Consider the following 20,423-nt stretch of genomic DNA (forward strand, 5'->3'; position numbering starts at 1 on the left):
AAACAGAGGTATATTGTATTCTGTCGTTTTCTCGTTTAGTTGGCTCATCGCCTACAAATGGTCTAGAGTTGAATATCCGCATCTAAATCATGCCTGTTCTCTAAATTGGTTTTCATTTAAGAATTGACTCAGTCTATTTGTAGGATCTTGTAGAATCCTTAATATACATTTGATAGCAAGTTAATCGATCGGTAATTACTAAGGTCCTTCTGATCTCATTTTTTATGAGGCAAAATCACTATAGCATTGCACCAGGATTCAGGAACGATTTCTTGAAGTAAGCACTGAGTACACCATTGAGCTAATTTTATATGAAATTCTTTCCCTGCCCCTTTCAAGAGATCTATCGATAAACCATCTTCCCCAGGTGCTTTTCCTCGTTTCATATCTTTAGAGCAAATTCTACTTCTTCCTTTGTAATCGCTGGTACACTACTAACGTCTACAGATGAATTTACTGATTCAACTACTGTCTTGGACTAGTAAAGGTCTTGGTAAAAATGGGAGATAAGCCAGTTGTTGTTTGTTGTAGCAGGATCAGAGGAGGGATTGAGGAAGTTAGTGGCAGAGTTTGAGAAAGTGTGCGAAAGAAGGAAGTTGAAGATAAATGTGGGTAAAAGTAAGGTGAAGATGTACAAGGGGAAAATGTGGCAGCAAATTGGAAATGAGTATTAAGAGAGAGAAACTGGAAGAAGGGGATAGCTTTAGATACTTGGGTGCGAATGTGGCAGGGAAGGGAGGAATGGAAGTGGAGGTAGAATGTAGATTGAGAGAAGTAAGTAAATGCCTTGAGGAATTAAAAAGTGTAATGAGGAATAGACATTTGGGAATGGATACTAAAAGGAGATTGTATGAAGGAGTGATTGTGCCAACAACACTGTATGGGGCAGAAACATGGAACATAAGAGAGGAAGAGTTTTATGTGTTTGACATGAAATACCTGAGAAGTATGGTAGGGGTTACTAGGTTGGATAAAGTCAGAAACAAAGAGGTGAGGAGGAAAGCGGGGGTGGAAAGGGAGTTGGGAGATAGGGTTGATGAAAGAGTATTTGTATAGTTTGGACACATGGAAAGAATGAGTGAGGAGAGATTAGTAAAAGAGGTGTGGAAGGCAGAGGTGGAAGGAGTGAACATTGAGGGGGCAACCAAGGATGAGATGAATGGATGGGGTAAAAGGGGCATTGGGAAAGAGGGGAATGTCTGTTGAGGAAGGACGGGAGAGGACAGAAGATAGGGGTGAGTGGAGAATAATTGTGTATGGATGATGCTGTGATGCATGGAAGGGAGTGGGTGGGAGATGGGGGAGTGAGGGAGTATGTGTGAAAAATAAATTGACGCAGCCTGAAGGGATTTCTCCCCGTTTTCTCTTTTTCTGCATGAGGAGACGGAGAGATTGGTGTCGCCGATTTAATGAAGCGGCCTTGCTATGGATGTGCTGCGTCTTGCTACATTGCCTCTGACCCAGGGCAGTGAGCGAGATGCAGGGATGACCTATCATCCAGGAGGAGCCAAGATAAGAGGGAGGGAGGGGGATGAATGGGAGTGGAGCATGTTAGGGATGGGATGGGTGAGGGTGGTTTTTATGCCTTTTTTTTTTTTTTTTTTTTTTTTTTGGCTACTTCCCAAAGGGGGAAAATCCGTTGGAATATGTATATATATATATATATATATATATATATATATATATATATATATATATATAACACAGAGGAGAATGGAGAGATCAATGATGGGAATAACGCTGAGAGACCGAAAGAGAGCAAGTTGGGTGAGAGAGCAGACTAGAGTGAAAGATATTGTGGAGGCGGTAAAAGAAAGGAAGTGGAATTGGGCAGGTAAGTTAGTGCGAACGACTGATGAGCGATGGAGCAAGTGTGTTACTGAGTGGATGCCGCGAGATGGGAAGCGTGGAAGAGGGAGACCAGACAGGAGGTGGAGAGACGAGATTGAGAAGTTTGCAGGAGCTCATATATGTGCCGAACTCTGTGTAATGCTATGACCTTGCACACACATACACACACACACACACACACACACCGACTCGGTGGCATAGTTGGTAGAGCGCTGAACTGGGAAGCAGAAATGCTCCCAGCACCCAGTTCGAATCCTGCCCAGGGCCGAAATTATTTCGGTATCGCTGTGCCTCGGGTCGTTACTCTGACTCTCGTGGGCGGGGAGTTGGGTGTGTGTGTGTGTGCAAGGTCATAGCATTACCCATAGATCGGACCTACGAGCTCTGAGCTCTCTTCCAGGAGGGAAATAGCTGTCGATCACGAGTCCAACACGTGATCCAAAGACCAAGTGAATACACAAAAGGCCATCCTAGAATATTCCTTGGGAAGCGAATACATTACAAAAGCAAAAGAGAAGAAAGACTTTGGAGTCTTGACAAAAGATAACATATCACTTGACAGACATATCAGCAGAATTGTGGGAGAGATAAGGACAACTGCAGAAGATTAAAGTGGCGTTCCATTATATGGATGAAGAGATTATGAAAAAAACACATCGAAACACAGATACGTCCAAGACTGGAATATGCTTTAATGGTATGGCCCCCACCCAGAGTGGGGACCGATACTTGAAACACGCCGACATTTTAACCCCAAGAATAACGCTGTTGGCTTGGAGATTAGTCCAGTAATCTACGTCTATTTTACTCGTGATTGTATTTAAAATTATATATAATTCACAAATATAATTCAAATCATAAACTCGCACTAAAAAGTGTTTATCCAAGGAGAATCAAACTCGAGACGAGTGAATTTTTTTTTTTATTATCATTGAAAATAACATGACATTAGATCGCGCTCTGCAAGACATGTGTGCTCACTACTCAATTACCATCAAATAATACAACACAGTGTGTTGTATTATTTGATGGTAATTCAGTAGTGAGCAATGGTGTGTTGAACACATCATTGATAATAACGGTGTTTTGGTACCATAATACAACAGTAATACACCATGACACCAATATACAACAACACAACGCAACAACACATAAATGTACCATACTCGGGGCGTTGGGGGGCCTCTGCCCCCCCCCCCCTTGTATCCGCGCCAGAACCAAACTAGTACCCAGCAGGGATGCCGTTTTGTGGGAATTTCCTACAAATTTGTGGGAGAAATTTGCTCACATGGGATGCTTTGTGGGAGGACTTTAACACCTCAATATCTGTGGGATTTTTTTGTGGCTATTTTGCATTTTTGTTGGAGGTCTCATGGGAATTTTGATTTTTGTGGAATTTTTATGGGATATCAAGTAAATGTTAAAATAATAGTAATAATAGTGCAAAAGTACATACACAGGTAAATAAGGCAAGACATCCCGTCAATTTTCAAATATGTATCAGCCAAGTATCAACAGAAACGGTTATAGCTGGCGGTGGGGGGTGGGGTGGCATTGGTGTTCTCATAAATTCGTATTTCTTGGAGTCTTGCAGTTTTTTTCTTCTGAAAACACCACAAATCTTGTAGTTTTTCATTAAGCAAGATAAAAATGTGACAAGTGCCCTAAAGTTGTAGATAAATAGGCACTGGTAAAGAAATTAAGATTACCGAATACCGATTATATTCTAGCTAAGTCTACCCTAATACGAAAAACGTCATATTTAATCTTTATTGCTGAATGTCTAGTTATATGATGTATGTATACGTACAGAACCTATAGAGGTAAAGAAGGAGAACGTTTAGCACGTCTCACGGGACCGCAAGCATGATTTCACATAGAACGTGTGAGTGCGGACAGGGGAGAGTAGGACCAACGTACAGAACGAATTACGAAAAATTTGAATTGAGTGCGCAGTAAGACTCGGACGTACCAAACGTAGACTTTAAGTGACGACATACAGTTTACATAAAGTAGGTGGACAGGAACAATTAATTGTTAGGACAGTCAGTCTGCAGTCCACAGGATTGGTTTTCGTCAACATCCCAGACTCGGAGTTTGCTGAACTGCGTGATTTCACATAGAACGTGTGAGAGCGGACAGGGGAGAGTAGGAGTAACGTACAGAACGAATTACAAAATTTGAATTGAGTGCGCAGTAAGACTGCGGGGAAGAAGCACATAGAAAAAATTAAATCATCAGGAAGTAAAATACAGATGTCAATTGAAAAGAGCTTGCAACCTTTAGTAAAAGACCCTACTAAAATAGCAGAGATAAAATTGACAGTTTATGTTACAGAGCATACATCTAATAAATCTGTTGATCTTTAGGTGAAGTGATACCACAGCTTGACAAGAACTCGGGCATTCTCCAGAAAATCAAGCTTCATCGCTCAAAATGCTCTAGCCTACAGAAGTATGTGATAGCAACTTCTTTCTAAAAGAAATTAAAAAATGATATTTCAGATCATCACTTTACTTTGCTTGTAGACGAAAGCACAAATGGGGCTAATGTATCCTGTTTAGCATTAACTATTCGTTATTTCAGTGAGTCAAAGAAGAGCATGGTGGACACCTTTTACCGTTTAGTACCTCTAAGGGATGCAAAAGCAGACACCATTTATATAACTGTCAAAAACTGTTTGATGGAAGATGGATTAGATGTTAACAAATTGATAAGTATAGGCACAGATGGGGCAAATTCATTGGTAGGTCGTCATCACTCACTCATAACATTATTGAAGAATGACAATCCTGAAATAACTCTTATTAGATGTGTGTGTCTTTCCCTGGATCTAGCTGCAAGTAACACATGTGAAAACCTCCCCACTGTTCTTGATTTTTTAGTTAGAGAGACACACACATGGCTCTCTAATAGTCCAAACAGGATCAACAAATGTACAGATTTGTATAAAGTTCTTGAGGATCGTGTACCCAAGAAAGTGCCTGAGTTAGCTAACACACGTTGGTTATCCCGTTTGGAGGCAATCAGTGTTACCCTTGGCCAATGGGACTCACTATAACTGCATTTTGAAATGTGCGAAAAGTACCTAAGGAGGTGATGAGAGTCAACACACTTTTCCAAGGGCAAAATGTTGAGGTAGCTAAATTTACTGAAGACCTGATCGATATGTATCGTAATATTATGCATATGGTGGTAGAATCAGGTCACTTATCAAAATGTGCCAAAGAAGATCTCCCTTCTTTAAAGTTTTAGAATTATATTTTGCCTTTGAATGCTATCAATTTTGGTTATGAATTCAACACATTTGCTGACTCTTGTACCTTAACCAATAAACAGTTGATTAACGTCAAAGAGAAATGTAACGAGTTTGTACTTGAGTTGATTAATCAAGTGCAGCTGCGCCTGCCAGGTAATGTTGACACCCTACTTCTTTTGCAGAAATTACATCCTCGTGTAGCCACTTCTCAAATCAAGGGTTCTATTGCAACTATTGCTTCCAGGTATAGACCTATAGTCAGAGATATAGATGAACTAGAAAATGAATGGGGTGTAACTAACCTTGAGCAATGGCCAAAATCATGTTTGGAAAACAGTGTTGCATTTTGGGCAGAGGTATATGAAAAACTAGATTCTGCAGGTAACCGGAAGTTCCCTAATATTTCTGCCTTCGCCTTGGCATTATTGTCTTTGCCTTTTTCAAATGCAAATGTGGAAAGGGTATTTTCGGTTGCGAACATCGTGCACTCAAAAGTAAGGAACACATTTAGTGTACGATCTGTTGAGGCTATTTTGCAAATTAGGTATGGCTTGTTTCTTCAGGGTTCATCTTGTGTTGACTTTATTCCCACTGAAGACATGTTAAAGAACTTTTTTGCTAAGGCTGAAGAAAAAACACGGGAAAATCAAGACATTGTTTATTTGGAAGTAGACATAGAATGGATTTGTATTTTGAAAAAAAAATCAATACAGTTTTAGAAGAAATAATTAAAACTTAATTTCAATGTATAAGACAATACTTTATTTTTATTCTGAATTATATCTTTCATACAAAAGTAAACTTTAAGTTAATGTAACTTCCAACCTGTCATGTTTAAACTGCTTACCATTATTTTTGTGTAGAATTTGATTAAATATATGTTGCAATGGACTTATTTGTGTTCATAATAATTCCTTCTTTTTGTGGAAAAAATGTGGGAATACAGATTTCCTTGTGGGAACTGGCATAGATCAGTGGTACCACTGGAGTATGGGACATTCGAGGCAGTAATAGTGGAGACTGTTGGTGGTGGCAGAGTGCATGAGATCTTTATCATCGTCATATTTTCGGGCTGATGAGGAAAGTACTGTGGTCGCCCCAAATTATCTGCTGCAAACCGCTATGCCGCTGACGCTGTGTAGCGAAACCACTTGTCTCTTTAATGTTCATCGAGCTCCTTTTTAAAAACATCCAAACTTGTGATGGCTACGGTTTATAAATAATTTTCTGGAATGACATCGCGTTGCTGACTATTCCTCAGTTGTGAAGAGCAGACTTGGGTCTATTCTCTCTACTCCACTAAACTTATGTAAACCTGTATCATTTCACCTCTTTGGCGTCTATTTCTTATTGAAAAAAAGAGACCAAGGTGGCATAACCTTTCACCATATTCCAGATTTCTCAGTTCTGGAAGTAATTTAGTTGGTCGTTGTACAGATCCCACCTTGACATACAGAATGACTAATGTAGTTTTCTACGTACTTCGAAACATTGTGCAATCAGTTATGTTTGGGTATGGTATTGATTCCGTGGGCATGCTTTACCTGTTTTTTGGCCTCTGTGGTTGGAAAATAATGTTATTTTTATATTAAATTATTTTATAGTCGAGTAATCTTTGAAATAAAATATAAAATGGAGTGTTCATTATGAATATATAATAAAAAATGGAAAGGGAAATATGTATCTAAAGACTTTAATTTGACTTTGGAGTAACTCCGAACGTATATAAACGTGTGCCTGCGCACACGTTCAGGTCGCCATATTGTAAACTGTGACGAATAGATGAGGTCCCACAATTAGGCGAACTAAAGGTTTGTTTACAAACCACGGTTTTATTTTTATCCTAGTGAAAAGAAATAATGTTCATCCAGGTTTTGAAGAAATGATTAATTGTGAGATGGTGGAAATTTCCGGCATAAATCTTAGAAACTTTTGTGTACCAGGGAGCGGGATGTGAAATGGCGGCGACCAAATAGATAAAAGGTTGCACAAGTTTTGACATAAATATTGCGAGGCAATTTTCAACACTCATTTATCCTTAATTAATTAGAAAATAGTACATTTTTTGTGTTTAAGGAAGACTTGTGGACTTGTAGTATACAGATGAGGCACTGATGTAGCCACTGTATTAGATGTCAAGGGCATGGTAAGCATTTTTATACGGTACTTCTGGTTCAGTCATTGATGCAGTTTTCTGCTCTTTTTGAACGAATTTGTACAGAGAAACATAAATTTCGACGTAAGTATTTGTTAGGTACAGGGATAACGAGATACTGTCATACTTTATTCCATGGATTAGTATCCATGCAGTGATGGACTTGACAAACTTACAAAACGGCACTTGGAATAACAGGTTATCCTTAACTGGCGCAGCCTGAAAGTAGTGGGACCCAGACTTGCTCCCAAACCTCTCCTGTGCTAAACATGCAAGATAAATTGGAAGTGGCTACATAGCAGATAATTTGGGGCTGGTTACAAGTCCATTAGGTTATGTGGCAGCATATGGCTATTTGGTCAAATTTCAGAATCAAACACCAATATATATATAGAACATACATTGATTAATAGCTCCTAACCAAACATAACCATTCCATAGAAAATATAGATCTTACAAATGCAAGTAAGAAAAGTGTCGGAGATACTGGAATAGAACAAGTTATTTAGACGGGGACAAGATGGTGTAGACAGGAAGAAGCTCTATTTAGATTATGTTCGTGTAGGGTTATTTTTGTAAGAATGGGAAGCAGTATTTATATATAAAGTTTCAGAATAATGCAAACACAACATGAAACTTGTGTAGTCCAATAGCTCCTAACTTAACCTAACCTAACCTAACCTCTAACATAACCACTCCACAGAAAAAAAAATAGGCTTTTCAAATGCATAAAAGAAAATTGGAAATGTGTTTGCATGATGCAGGAATAGAACCCATTTTTATTAAAAGAAAACACTTGCTGAATATGTTATGGATAATTGTAATAGTTCATGTGCCCATACCATAGTCTGGTTTGCCAGGCTGTTGGATGACAAGAGGCTGCGGTATAGTTTTGGTCTCTATCCTACAGAATGGATATCGGTTCACTAGAATCAGTACAGAGGAGAATGACCAAAATGGTACATGGACTTATAAATTTACCTTACACGGAGAGGCTTAGGCACTCTAACTTGTACTCTGGAAAGATGCAGAATGTGGGATGATCTAATAGAAGTGTTCAAGTGGATCAAAGGCTTAAACAAGGGTGACACAATCAAGGTCATCATATTAAGACAAGGCAGGACTTGTAGTAATGGATTTAAATTGGACAATTTTAGATTTTAGAAGGAAATAGGATAGAATTGGTTTATTAATAGGGTGGTCAATGAATGGAATTTAGCCCTGTAGTAAGTACTGAAACTATTGGATAAGAGATGGTGATGACAGGTGGTAATGGACATGGAATTATGTTCTTCATTCATGGCTTAAATCTCAAGATGTTGTTTATCTTTCGTTGCCTTTAACTTGATTTGGAATCCAGTTAGACCAAAATGTAGAGGTATTTGGAAGGACATCTGTTGATTTAGTGTTGTACTTCCACCCTTCACAGAACAGTACTGAAGTTCATAGTATTTGATCTCTTTATTGGCTGCAAGAATGGTACAGGCATCATATCTATAATTGGACATGATAATCATGTTCATAGCTTTTTACAACTTCTTCCCACTCTCGGAGACATGATGAGTTGCATCCACACTTCTGAAAGAGGGCCCAGGCTCCAGCTGCTGCATTCATTGGTTAATGATAATGAAAGAGGGGTTTATATTTATGTAATCTTTGTTGCAGCACAAATCTTGGAAGTATGAACATCAAAGAGTTGCACCCTACTTGGTAAAAACACTTGCATCTTTACTGTCTGGAATTGCAGGCCTGAAATTAAATAAATCAAAGGTAAATAGAATAAGATGCACTCTATTTTTATTTAGAAATGTCTTTGAATTTTAGTACGAGCCAAGGATCACAGCTTGATGGCGTAAACTTAGTATCTCCTATAATTAGCTGGTCAGCCTGAGCCCTTGGTCCCTTGCACACTAAGATATGGATAAAGTGTGATACTAGTTAGGATTTTAAGGCCAGTAAATAGGCTTGGTAATGAATATTTTGAAATTTGATATAGATAAATATATTCCAATAAAATGCATGTTGCAATTCCTATTGCAGTTTTCTTTAAAAACATTTCCTACATGAAGATATTAAGATGTAGGTTCTTATGTCTGCCATCCAGAATTCTTACTAGCTATGTAGCCACTTCTAAAAGAATTACCATCGGCATATAGGAATTACAAATTAATTTGTTAATAATTATTGTCAGGAATTAACATTTATTTTGGTACTTTTAGGTCTGGAAGTTGTGTACATTTTTAGAAAGTGACCATGACTGTGACAATAATTACTACTAAAACCACCCTCAGTAAAGCACCTAGCAGTAACCAAAATACTCACTATGGTGCAATTCATAAAAATATTAAGCACAGTTTTATGCAAGAGGTCTTAATCCCACATTAACCATTTCTTGGAAAATTAGTTCTCGTGGGAGAAACTGTACTTGGAATCCCTAAGACAAGTATGACACTGGTACAGCCTTGTTCAGGCCATCTTCAAGCTTTAAACAATACCAACATAGAATAGTTGACCAATGTCTGCCACAAGATGCACATATTGTTTTGGGCAACTTCAGTTCTGTTACTGGCACCAACAGAGTCGTGCTATGAAGTATGTATTGGCCCTCATGGTTCTGGAACCAGGAATATAAACAGTTCTTCTGAACTTTGCAAAATCCAGAAGGCTGAGGATTGGTGGTTCTTGGTTCCAGAGATGTGAGCCACACTAATGAACATGATATAGAAATCCCAGAGGAGTGGCCGAGGAGATCAATCACATGCTAGTTAGCACTGGTCGGAAGATCCTGCAGGACTGCAAGTTTGATCAAAAGTGCTGAATTCTGTGGGACTGATCGTAGACTTGTTGCAATACTCTGACAGCGTATCAGATCCAGGAGAGTCCTGAGATGTAACCCACCTGGGTTTCATCTAGAGAAACTCCGGGATGATGCAAGTGTCCAGGAGTATGTGGTAGCAATTTCAGTCAGTTTGAAGTACTCTCTTCACTTTAGGACACTGAAGAACTGAGACCCTTTGAAATATGAAACTTAGCTGCCAAGGAGCGCATTAGAGTGCCCAGGGTCGAGGAGTGTTGTGGTGTCGTGGGTGACACTAGAGAGTATGGAGTGGAGCTGTGCTACCCGAATGGCTAGGGACCTGAAGCAATACAGGATTTGCAGTAGACTAAAGCTCTCATGAGAATGTATAGGGAGAGGTACATCAGGGAAATTGCCAAGGATGTTGAAGGCAATTTTAATGCAAATAGCCTCAGGCCTGCTTACCTGACCCATGAAAATTTTTTAGCTCCAAAACTGACCCAGAGGAGCGCAATCCAAACAGTTGATGAACTGTGTTAGGTGTGGAGGGGTGCAGCTCCTTTGCCCAGTACTTTGAGCAGTTGCTTACAGGTGACCTTCCAAGAAGATGGCTTCCTTTCAATGGTTTTTGGGTGGCAGTTCCTAATCCACTGAATCTCTGCCCTGTCTGACAGAGGTCAGAGAGGCTGTGAGTTAGTTGAAGGGTGGAAAGGCAGCTATCATCAGTAACGTCAGTGTGGAGTTTCTGAAAGCTGGAGGTGAAGCCATGATCCATGGGTTGTGGGTCTTTTGTACACCCAATGGAGTTATTGGTGGAATGGGTTGGGGGGGGGAGGTTCACATCATGTCGGTCCCCATGGTAGCCAGGATGTTGATTTGAAGTAATACACTGTTACGAGCAATTTGTTCCATGATGTACATGTTGTGGGATGTAATAGACTTGACAGTTGTACAAGTCATATTGAATTTCTTTCACAACATAACCCAGAAATAACAGAAAATGAGAATTATAAGCAAAACAAAAAAGAAACAAAGTAAGGAACACCATTCTCCCTACTTACGTAATAAGTTACTTCTCTACTATAATGGCTGACAACTTGAGGGCCAGTACTACTTAGGAAATTTGTTAGTCATAGCAAGAAGAATCCTTAATAGATCAGGTTGAACTAACCGAGACAAACCCAATGGATGCACGTGTTAGATACTCTGACGGGCATGAGTCACCGGTGTCTTTCGGAGACCTAGCACCATGCCAATCAACTGTATCTCCCATCAGTGAGCAAAAGAGAAAGGTTCATACTGAAAATCTATACCTGAAGAGAAGACACTGTCCATGCTGAAACTGTGTTCACTCCCTTCTCTTACAGAGTCAAATCAACACAGTCAACCTCTATTAGCTCTAAGAAGATCCTGTATATCAAAGCCCCAGACTGCTATGACTCTTAACGATAGTTGAACATTGCTTGAACCTGTTCATGCGAGTTTGTTTTAGTAGATGTTGACAGGTGTGATCTTACCGAGTGCAAGGCATCAATTTCTGACCATTCAACAACTTAACTGTAATTTTCATTGTGCTCAGCTTAAATATTACCAGCAACTGATATTAACTAGGTATGGAAACATGCCTGTAAGGATCTCTTATTCCACAAGTTTATTCATTCGTCTTTGGAATACAGCAATATCATTTGTAATGCCAAATATATATATATATGTATATATATATATATATATGTATGTGTATGTAACTTCTTTCATCAATATCCATAGGCCTTGTTGAAAATATTGGGTGTATTAAATTGAAAGTTTGGTAATTGATTTATACAAATAGTGGGCATTGTTTTGTAACATTTTCTGTGCAGTATTGTATTATTAGGAAATTGATATTTTGTCTGCTTGTGCCTCATCTTTTACCTCTTTTTTTTTTTTTTTTTAATTATTCTTGTTTTTTTCTACAGCTATTTCCCTGTGACGTAGGTCACTTTGTGACTGGTTTGGCCAGTCAACATGGCGGCCAACGAAAGTAAAGCGACCTTGCGCCAAGTGTGCAAGATTCAGTTTGGTATTCTCAGCCCAGATGAAATAGTAAGTATTGATGGAGCAAGATGAAGTTTAGTTAACTATATATTGATCTTCCTACCAGACCTTTTGCTTTGACTTGTTATACAGAGTGGGGAATTCTTAGTCCTGTGACAGTTCAAAAGAGAAAGTTGTTTGAGGGAGTGATTGTACTTACAACACTGTATAGAGCAGAGACTGAAAATTGGGTAAGTGGGAAGAGTTTTTGAGATAGTGTTTGAAGAATATAATTTTGTAGGAATGGCATCAATGACCTCTGCATTTACGATGCCAGATAACCTTTAATCAATCAATTTGTAGGAATGGATAGTGTCAATTGTGGAGATAAGAAATGGGGTTGAGAAGAGAGTTGTCGGATAAGTTAGCTCAAGGGTTGCTGATGTGGTTTGGAGATATGGAGGGATGGGGGTAAAAGGGGCATTGGAAAAAAGGGGAATGATCTGTCCTCCAGGAGGAGGAGAAAAAAATAGGGGGAGGGAGGGATAGTGAATGGGAGTGGAGTATGTGGAGATGAAATGGGGTGGGAGTGTATTTACGTCTTTGACTTTGGCTACCCCTCTTGTAAGGGAAAAAACCATTGGTATATGTGTATATGTACAATTCATTATTATTATTATTTTCTTCTACTTATTTGTATATTCTTTTTCCAGAGACGTATGTCAGTGACAGATGGTGGTATTAAGTATGCTGAAGTATATGAAAATGGACGTCCAAAGCAAGGGGGTTTGATGGATCCCCGGCAGGGATGTATCGATAGAAATACAAGATGTACGACTTGTGCTGGAAATATGACCGATTGTCCTGGCCATTTTGGTCACATGGACTTAGCCAAGCCAGTGTACCACATTGGCTTTATCACAAAAACCATGAAGATTTTGAGATGTGTATGTTTTTATTGCAGCAAGCTTCTCTTTGATTCAGTAAGTGTCAACATTCTTCAGGTTTTACATTATCTAACAGATGTTTCTTGCTACATTGCATTTGACCCAAGGCAGTGTGTGGGATATGGGGATCCTCAGCCATGAAGAGCTAAGATGGAGGAAAGGGGGGTGGTGGAAGTAGGTACGTTCCTTTGACTTGGCTACCTTCCATATGAGGGGGAGAAGAACCCGTATAGATAGAACAGCTCTTTCTACTACTATTCACATTGTTGCATGCCCGTCCCCCTGAATATAGCCCTCAGAATTCTCTCTCCCTTGAGAGGACAGAGTCCACTAAGTCAGGATGCAGTGTGGCCACTATCCAGCCCTTCTAAGTTACTAGAGGAGGCTGGATGACCACATCAGATAGCTGTCCAGGATGTAATACATCAATACTATACAACACATTATGGAAAACTGCATTGTACACTGTATTGTATATTGTATTGGCTACTTCTCTTATAAGGGTGAAGAAGCCCTTGGTATATAGATAGAAAGTATTGTACACAATTTTGCTGGCTGAGTGGGTTAGGGTGTCATGACTTGGTCAAGGTGAAGGCAGTTTAAAGGTCAAGGTAATGGCAGTTTGAACCCTGCCACAGGCAAAGTTGGACTAAGGGCATGGGTCATTAAATCCCATGCTACAATGTCCTCTGTCAGGGACACCGTCCTAGCCTCCTGATTTGGGGAGGGTGGGTACTTTGTGACAAAAAAAAAAAATACACACACACTCACTCACTCACTCTCTCTCTCTCATTCACTCTAAGGGATTTGTTGGAAAACCCATTTCCAGCCATGGCATTCTTGGGGGAAACGGGATTGCTCGGTCAGATAGTATAACAACTACTCCCATTCTGTCTCCCCTCCACATGTCTCACATTCACTCAGTCCATCCTTGTAACTCCTGCCATATGCAGAGGTACAGTGCCATACTGCTTCTGACACAAACAGTGATCAGAGGACAGGAATGACCTTTATGTACAAAGAGCTAAGATAGTAGGAACAACAATTGGGTGTTTGTTGGGTATATTGTATCTGTTTAGGACTACAATCAATCATTGGACTTTAGTCTATGAAACTGTTTCTGTGTCACTAACTGAAAGTTGTATGGAAAGGAGAGCAGTCATGGTTGTGAGGTCCTCATGTGTGAAAAGTAAGAAGTACAGCTGAAGTTGATAGATATCTTGGGTGCAGTGTGGAGATGGAGTGTCAGCCCCTCAGGGCTGCACCTCCTGATGATCAAGGGGTTGACAGGTTTTGCTGTTCGTCATGTTACTTTATGTTACGTGGGTTAATGGGGCTTGATCAAAGTTCAGTAAAATAGAAGATATACAGTTAAGACATGTACTAATTGCATTCTTTTTCTTTCCAGCAACACCCAAAAATACGTGAAATTGTGACAAAGTCCAAAGGTCAACCACGCAAGCGTCTCCTCCATGTTTACAATCTATGTAAGGGAAAGATGATATGCGAGGGTGGAGATGAAGTGGACATTGGAAAGGATCCTGATGATCCTCGGGCCAAGAAGAATTCAGGCCATGGTGGTTGCGGACGTTACCAGCCCAACATCAAGAGAGTTTGTCTGGAGCTTATAGCAGAGTGGAAACACGTCAATGAAGATGCTCAAGAGAGAAAAGTCATTCTTACAGCCGAGAGGGTGTATGAAATATTTAAACACATAACAGGTAGGTGTTTGTGGAGTGTGCTTTCAAAAGTTTTATTCTTTGGTCAGATTATCTTTATACTGAATATTAATAATAATCTTCTTCATTGTCTTCGTCTTCTTCTTCATCGTCTTCTTTCTTTCTTCCTTAATTTTGAGAGGAAGGTCAAAGTCAGTGATATAATTGGGTTGTTTATGGGAGTTTTGATATATCAAGCATATAATCATTCCCATGGAAAGTTCATGCTACCGTTAGTTCGGGCAAAACAAATATTTCAAAGTGTCATGCTCCCTTATAATGGGAGGTAAGGTCTCTGTATATGTGTGTATGAATGCACATACCATAGTAGACAATACCCCACTCCCCCAACAGCTGATTGCAATATTTTGGCTATAGCAGAGAAATAACATAATATAAATTGAAGCCATAGGAGTAATAGTTGGCTACACCTAAGAACAAGAACATCTTTCACAAACCAAAATCCTTTCTGAAGAGCAGCACACGAGAATGATGCACAGTTCTGTGGAAGAGCCCCTCTCCTGTCACATATTATTACATAACCCACTCCACCAAATGAAGCATGACCACACTGACAGCACACTACTCAACCCATAACTTGTGCTGTGCAACAAATCTATACAAAAACATATACACATTCAGATTACAAACCAGCCATAAGGTTGACCACCAGACTACCTATACCCATCAAATTTCTCTAGACATTAGCCCTACAGAGAAATATGAGCCATGGCAAGCAAAAACTATAGTAACTCAACTTGTGTTGTGGTCACCATCGAGTTTTAAAGCAATACCAACTCAAAATAGGTCTGATCAGAGAAACAATTTGCTTCCGATGAAATCCCCACACAGATGACATTAAACACCTCATATTACAGTGACTCTCCCTTGTAATTTCCTGGATAACATGATTTGGTTTAGTATCATGAACTCCCCCTATTAAGGGGATAGATCAATGCCCCGTACAGAGGACTTTACAGCATGAAAATTAATTAACCATATTCCAACTTCTTGGTGGCAGGGTTCCAAATCCCGTCACCTCGACGTATGCCACAAGTAGTGATGCCCTAACCCATGTGGCCAGCGAGCATCCTGGATAACTCTTCTTGAAGTGATTTTAGAACAATCTAGTGGCTTGCTGGTTACTTGGGGTCTGGTTCTCGTGCAAGCAAGACTTAGGGAAACAGATTGACCCCCACTATATTCATGTTGACAACTTGTGAGTCTGATGACAAATTTCTTTTCAGATGAAGAGTGCTATCTGCTTGGAATGGATCCCAAATATGCCCGCCCAGATTGGATGATCTTGACAGTTTTGCCAGTGCCTCCTTTACCTGTCCGACCAGCAGTTGTTATGTACGGATCTGCAAGGAATCAAGACGATCTGACTCACAAATTAGCTGATATTATTAAAGCTAACAATGAGCTGATACGAAATGAGCAGTCCGGTGCAGCAGCCCACATTATTTCAGAAAATATAAAGATGTTGCAATTTCATGTTGCTACGTTAACTGACAATGATATGCCAGGGTTGCCCAGAGCATTGCAGAAGTCAGGCAGACCACTGAAAGCCATTAAAGCAAGACTAAAGGGAAAGGAAGGCCGAATTCGTGGAAATCTCATGGGTAAACGTGTGGATTTCTCCGCCCGAACAGTAATCACAGCAGATCCCAATTTGCGTATTGATCAAGTTGGAGTACCAAGATCTATTGCTCAGAACTTGACATATCCTGAGATTGTCACACCTTTTAACATGACAAAGTAAGTATCAAGTAACTTTAAAATTTATTGGGTTGCATGATGGGAAGGAATGCAGTTGATAAAGAACAATCTTGAATCCAGTCCAGACACTGAATATCAGTCTCTCGGGGTTGCACCTCATAATGGAGGTGAAAGGGTTGGTGAGGTTTGTGAAGAGGCAGCTGTGCTTTCCATCGAACAGGATCACATGCACATAGCCATCATTGGGCCCCCTATTGATGTTATTTTGGTACAGCAAATTATTTTTGGGTTTTTATTTTGTGTTCCAACCTGGGCAGTGGGGAAGACCAGGACCCTTGGTCTATGAGGAGCCAAGATAAGAGGGTAACAATGGTGGTGGATTGATGGGAGTGGTTTCATGACTTTGACTTGGCCACTGTTCATATAAGGGCAAAGCCTTGGTATGTAGATAGAATCTTGTATTATTTGTAGGCTCTTTTGTGTACTTGAACAAGTGCCATAGTGTGGAACGAAACTTATAGTCACAAAAGTTTCTTTCTACTGTCCAAATCTTGTCTGTAGCTGTTCTAAGTTAATTTAAGAACATAAGAAATAAAGGAGACTGCAAAAGACCATAAGGCCTACACTAGGCAGCTCCGTATCCATCACCACCTGTCATCCCCATCCATAAAGTTGTCTAATCGTTTTTTAAAACAACTGATAGTTTCAGCGCTTACTACATGGTTACTAAGTTTATTCCATTCATCGACCACCCTATTAGTAAACCAATTCTTGCCTATTTCCTTCTTAAATCTAATTTAGGTTCTTTTTGCCTTTACTATGAAGTCTATATGTGGAATGAGTGTTGTGTATCACTTATGAACCCAAACATTTTCAGGTTTTTGTCCAATGTGTGAATTTGCTTATTTAAAGTGGTCATCGAGTGTTTTAGGTTCATGGGAATCGGGGGTGGGGGTGGGGGGTAAACGGTGTCATTGAGAACTTCTGAGTGGGTGTCAACATTTCACAGAAAATCGATGGGATGGCCAAGAGCTGCAAGCTTCCAGACAGGGGATTCCAAAGCAACAAAATAATTATTTTTTTTTATAATGAATGAATGTAACCTTTTTGATATTTTTTTTAATTTTCTCCTTCCTTCTTCCAGGATGATGGAACTTGTGAAGAGAGGAAATAATCAGTATCCTGGTGCCAAATATATTGTTCGCGATAACGGAGCTCGAATTGACTTGAGGTATCACCCAAAGCCGTCAGATCTTCATCTTCAGTGTGGCTACAAAGTAGAACGCCACATTACTGATGGTGACCTGGTCATCTTCAACCGTCAGCCAACTCTTCACAAAATGTCCATGATGGGTCACAGAGTGAAGGTGAGATTGGCCCCTGTGTTTTATCATCGAGACAAATGACAATTAATTGGTCATAGGGATCCATAGAGTCGGATCATTTTATTACATTCTTCTGAAGGTGCACACCTGAGAGGGTGGCAGTTTGTCTCCATCCCAGACTCAAGAGTTATAATGTAACGATTTGCTGGCTAAGAGGGTTAGAGTGTTGCTACTTGAAGTGGGGTTTGAAGTGGCAGCAGTTCAGACCCTGCTGTCAGCGAGTTGGACCAAGGGCATGGTTCATTAAATTCCATGCTACAAAGTCCTATGTGAGAGGCATTGTCCTAGCCTCCTGATAGGAAGAGTTTATGATGTTTAAAAAAAAAAATCATCAAATCCATACTTCCTACTAAGTATTTCAGCAGCTTTGACCCATCGTTTTTCGCTCATATTTCCGAAATAATCATTCACATCAGCATGGTATATTAGCACAGCCTAATTCACATCCTGCGCTAATTTTTGACATTATAGTGCATTCACAAGTGTATTTCATTACGGTGTTTACTCTTGATATTATGTGTGTCGTAGCCGACACCCATGAAGTAAATCGAACAAGTGAAGTTGGGATACACGAGGTAGTTTGTGATGACGTCACGACTTCACCTGTTCGATTTACTTCACGGGTGTCGGCTACGACACACTTAATATCAAGAGTAAACGCCGTAATTAAATACACTTGTGAATGCACTATAACGTCAAAAATTAGCGCAGGGTGTGAATTAGGCTGTGCTAATATATCATACTGATGTGAATGGTCATTTCGGAAATATGAGCGAAAAACAATGGGTCAAAGCCGCTGAAATACTTAGTAGCTACTGGTATGGGTGGGAGTGGGTGTGTGCTTTTGATTTGGCTACCTCCCTTATAAGGGAGAAGTAGCCCTTAGTATATAGAAAGCATAACAATGACATTTATTATAATTACAAATTCATCTTGCAGGTACTGCCTTGGTCCACATTCCGTATGAACTTGTCTGTGACATCCCCCTACAATGCTGATTTTGATGGAGATGAGATGAACTTGCATGTACCCCAGAGCATGGAAACAAGAGCCGAGATTGAAAATCTTCATGTTACGCCACGTATGATTATCACTCCTCAGGCCAACAAACCTGTTATGGGTATTGTACAGGATACTCTTACTGCTGTGCGCAAAATGACCAAACGAGATGTCTTTTTAGAAAAGGTAATTTTAATGGTTTGGGAAATGCTGGATATATTGGAATTTTGCAAAACATCCAAATTAGAATTGCTGTATTATGTAATTAGGACAATTGCTTACAACCCACTTTTTTCTCACACAGAGTGAAATGATGAATCTTCTTATGTTCTTGCCCATTTGGGATGGCAGGATGCCACAACCAGCAATCTTGAAACCAAAGCCTTATTGGACTGGAAAGCAGATTTTCTCTCTTATCATTCCTGGAAACTTGAATTTGATCAAGACTCATTCCACACATCCTGATGATGAAGATGATGGCCCCTACAAATGGATCTCTCCTGGTGACACCAAAGTCTTGGTAGAACATGGAGAACTCATAATGGGAATTTTGTGCAAAAAGACCTTGGGGTCTTCCTCAGGATCGTTACTTCACGTTGCATGGATGGAATTGGGACACGAGATCGCAGGCCGCTTCTACGGTAACATTCAAACTGTCATCAACAACTGGCTACTACTTGAAGGTCATAGCATTGGAATCGGAGACACCATTTCAGATCCTGCCACATACGGTGTCATTCAGGCCACCATCCATAAGGCCAAGGAGGATGTGATAGAGGTCATTCATAAAGCCCATAATGACGAGCTTGAGCCGACTCCAGGTAATACTCTGAGGCAGACTTTCGAGAATCAGGTGAACCGTATTCTCAATGATGCTCGAGACAAAACTGGAGGATCGGCCAAGAAATCACTGACTGAATACAATAACCTGAAAGCTATGGTGGTGGCAGGCTCCAAGGGGTCCAACATTAACATTTCCCAGGTTATTGCCTGTGTAGGGCAACAGAATGTTGAAGGAAAGCGCATTCCTTTTGGATTCAGAAAAAGGACATTACCACACTTCATCAAGGATGATTACGGTCCTGAGTCAAGAGGTTTTGTAGAGAATTCGTACCTTGCCGGACTTACGCCATCCGAGTTTTACTTCCATGCCATGGGAGGTCGTGAGGGTTTGATTGATACTGCTGTGAAAACTGCTGAGACCGGATACATTCAGCGGCGACTTATCAAAGCTATGGAGAGTGTAATGGTTAATTATGATGGTACAGTGAGAAACAGTGTGAGTCAGGTGATTCAGCTTAGGTATGGAGAGGATGGTCTAGCAGGAGAATTTGTTGAATTCCAGAAGATGCCTACAGTAAAACTTTCAAAGCGAAGGTTTGAAGAAAAGTACAGATTTGATCCCACCAATGAGAGGTATTTGAGAAAGTTGTACAATGAGGAAGTTGTAAAAGAACTAATTGGGTCTTCACATGCCATAAATACATTAGAAACGGAATGGCAGCAGCTACAGCAGGACAGAGAAGCCTTACGTTTAGTGTTCCCCAAAGGAGATACAAGTGTAGTGCAGCCTTGCA

The 20,423-nt window shown here is 40.1% G+C and overlaps 1 protein-coding gene across 1 annotated transcript in view; it reads left to right on the forward strand.

The window, feature by feature from the left end:
• Positions 1–6,822: 6,822 nt before the first annotated feature.
• Polr2A (RNA polymerase II subunit RpII215) overlaps positions 6,823–20,423 on the forward strand; it is a 22,100-nt gene continuing 8,499 nt past the window's right edge. The window contains exons 1-8 of the mRNA XM_076178164.1: positions 6,823–6,921; positions 12,018–12,144; positions 12,789–13,058; positions 14,431–14,743; positions 15,988–16,501; positions 17,607–17,829; positions 18,787–19,032; positions 19,151–20,423. The exon at positions 19,151–20,423 is cut by the window's right edge and continues 296 nt beyond it. Of these exons, the coding sequence (XP_076034279.1) occupies positions 12,067–12,144; positions 12,789–13,058; positions 14,431–14,743; positions 15,988–16,501; positions 17,607–17,829; positions 18,787–19,032; positions 19,151–20,423 (2,917 nt within the window). The 5' untranslated portion in view covers positions 6,823–6,921; positions 12,018–12,066. The remainder of the gene's footprint in view (positions 6,922–12,017; positions 12,145–12,788; positions 13,059–14,430; positions 14,744–15,987; positions 16,502–17,606; positions 17,830–18,786; positions 19,033–19,150) is intronic.

Source organism: Oratosquilla oratoria, chromosome 41 (genome assembly GCF_046742065.1).
Source record: "Oratosquilla oratoria isolate Oo_2021 chromosome 41, ASM4674206v1, whole genome shotgun sequence".
NCBI lineage: Eukaryota > Metazoa > Arthropoda > Malacostraca > Stomatopoda > Squillidae > Oratosquilla > Oratosquilla oratoria.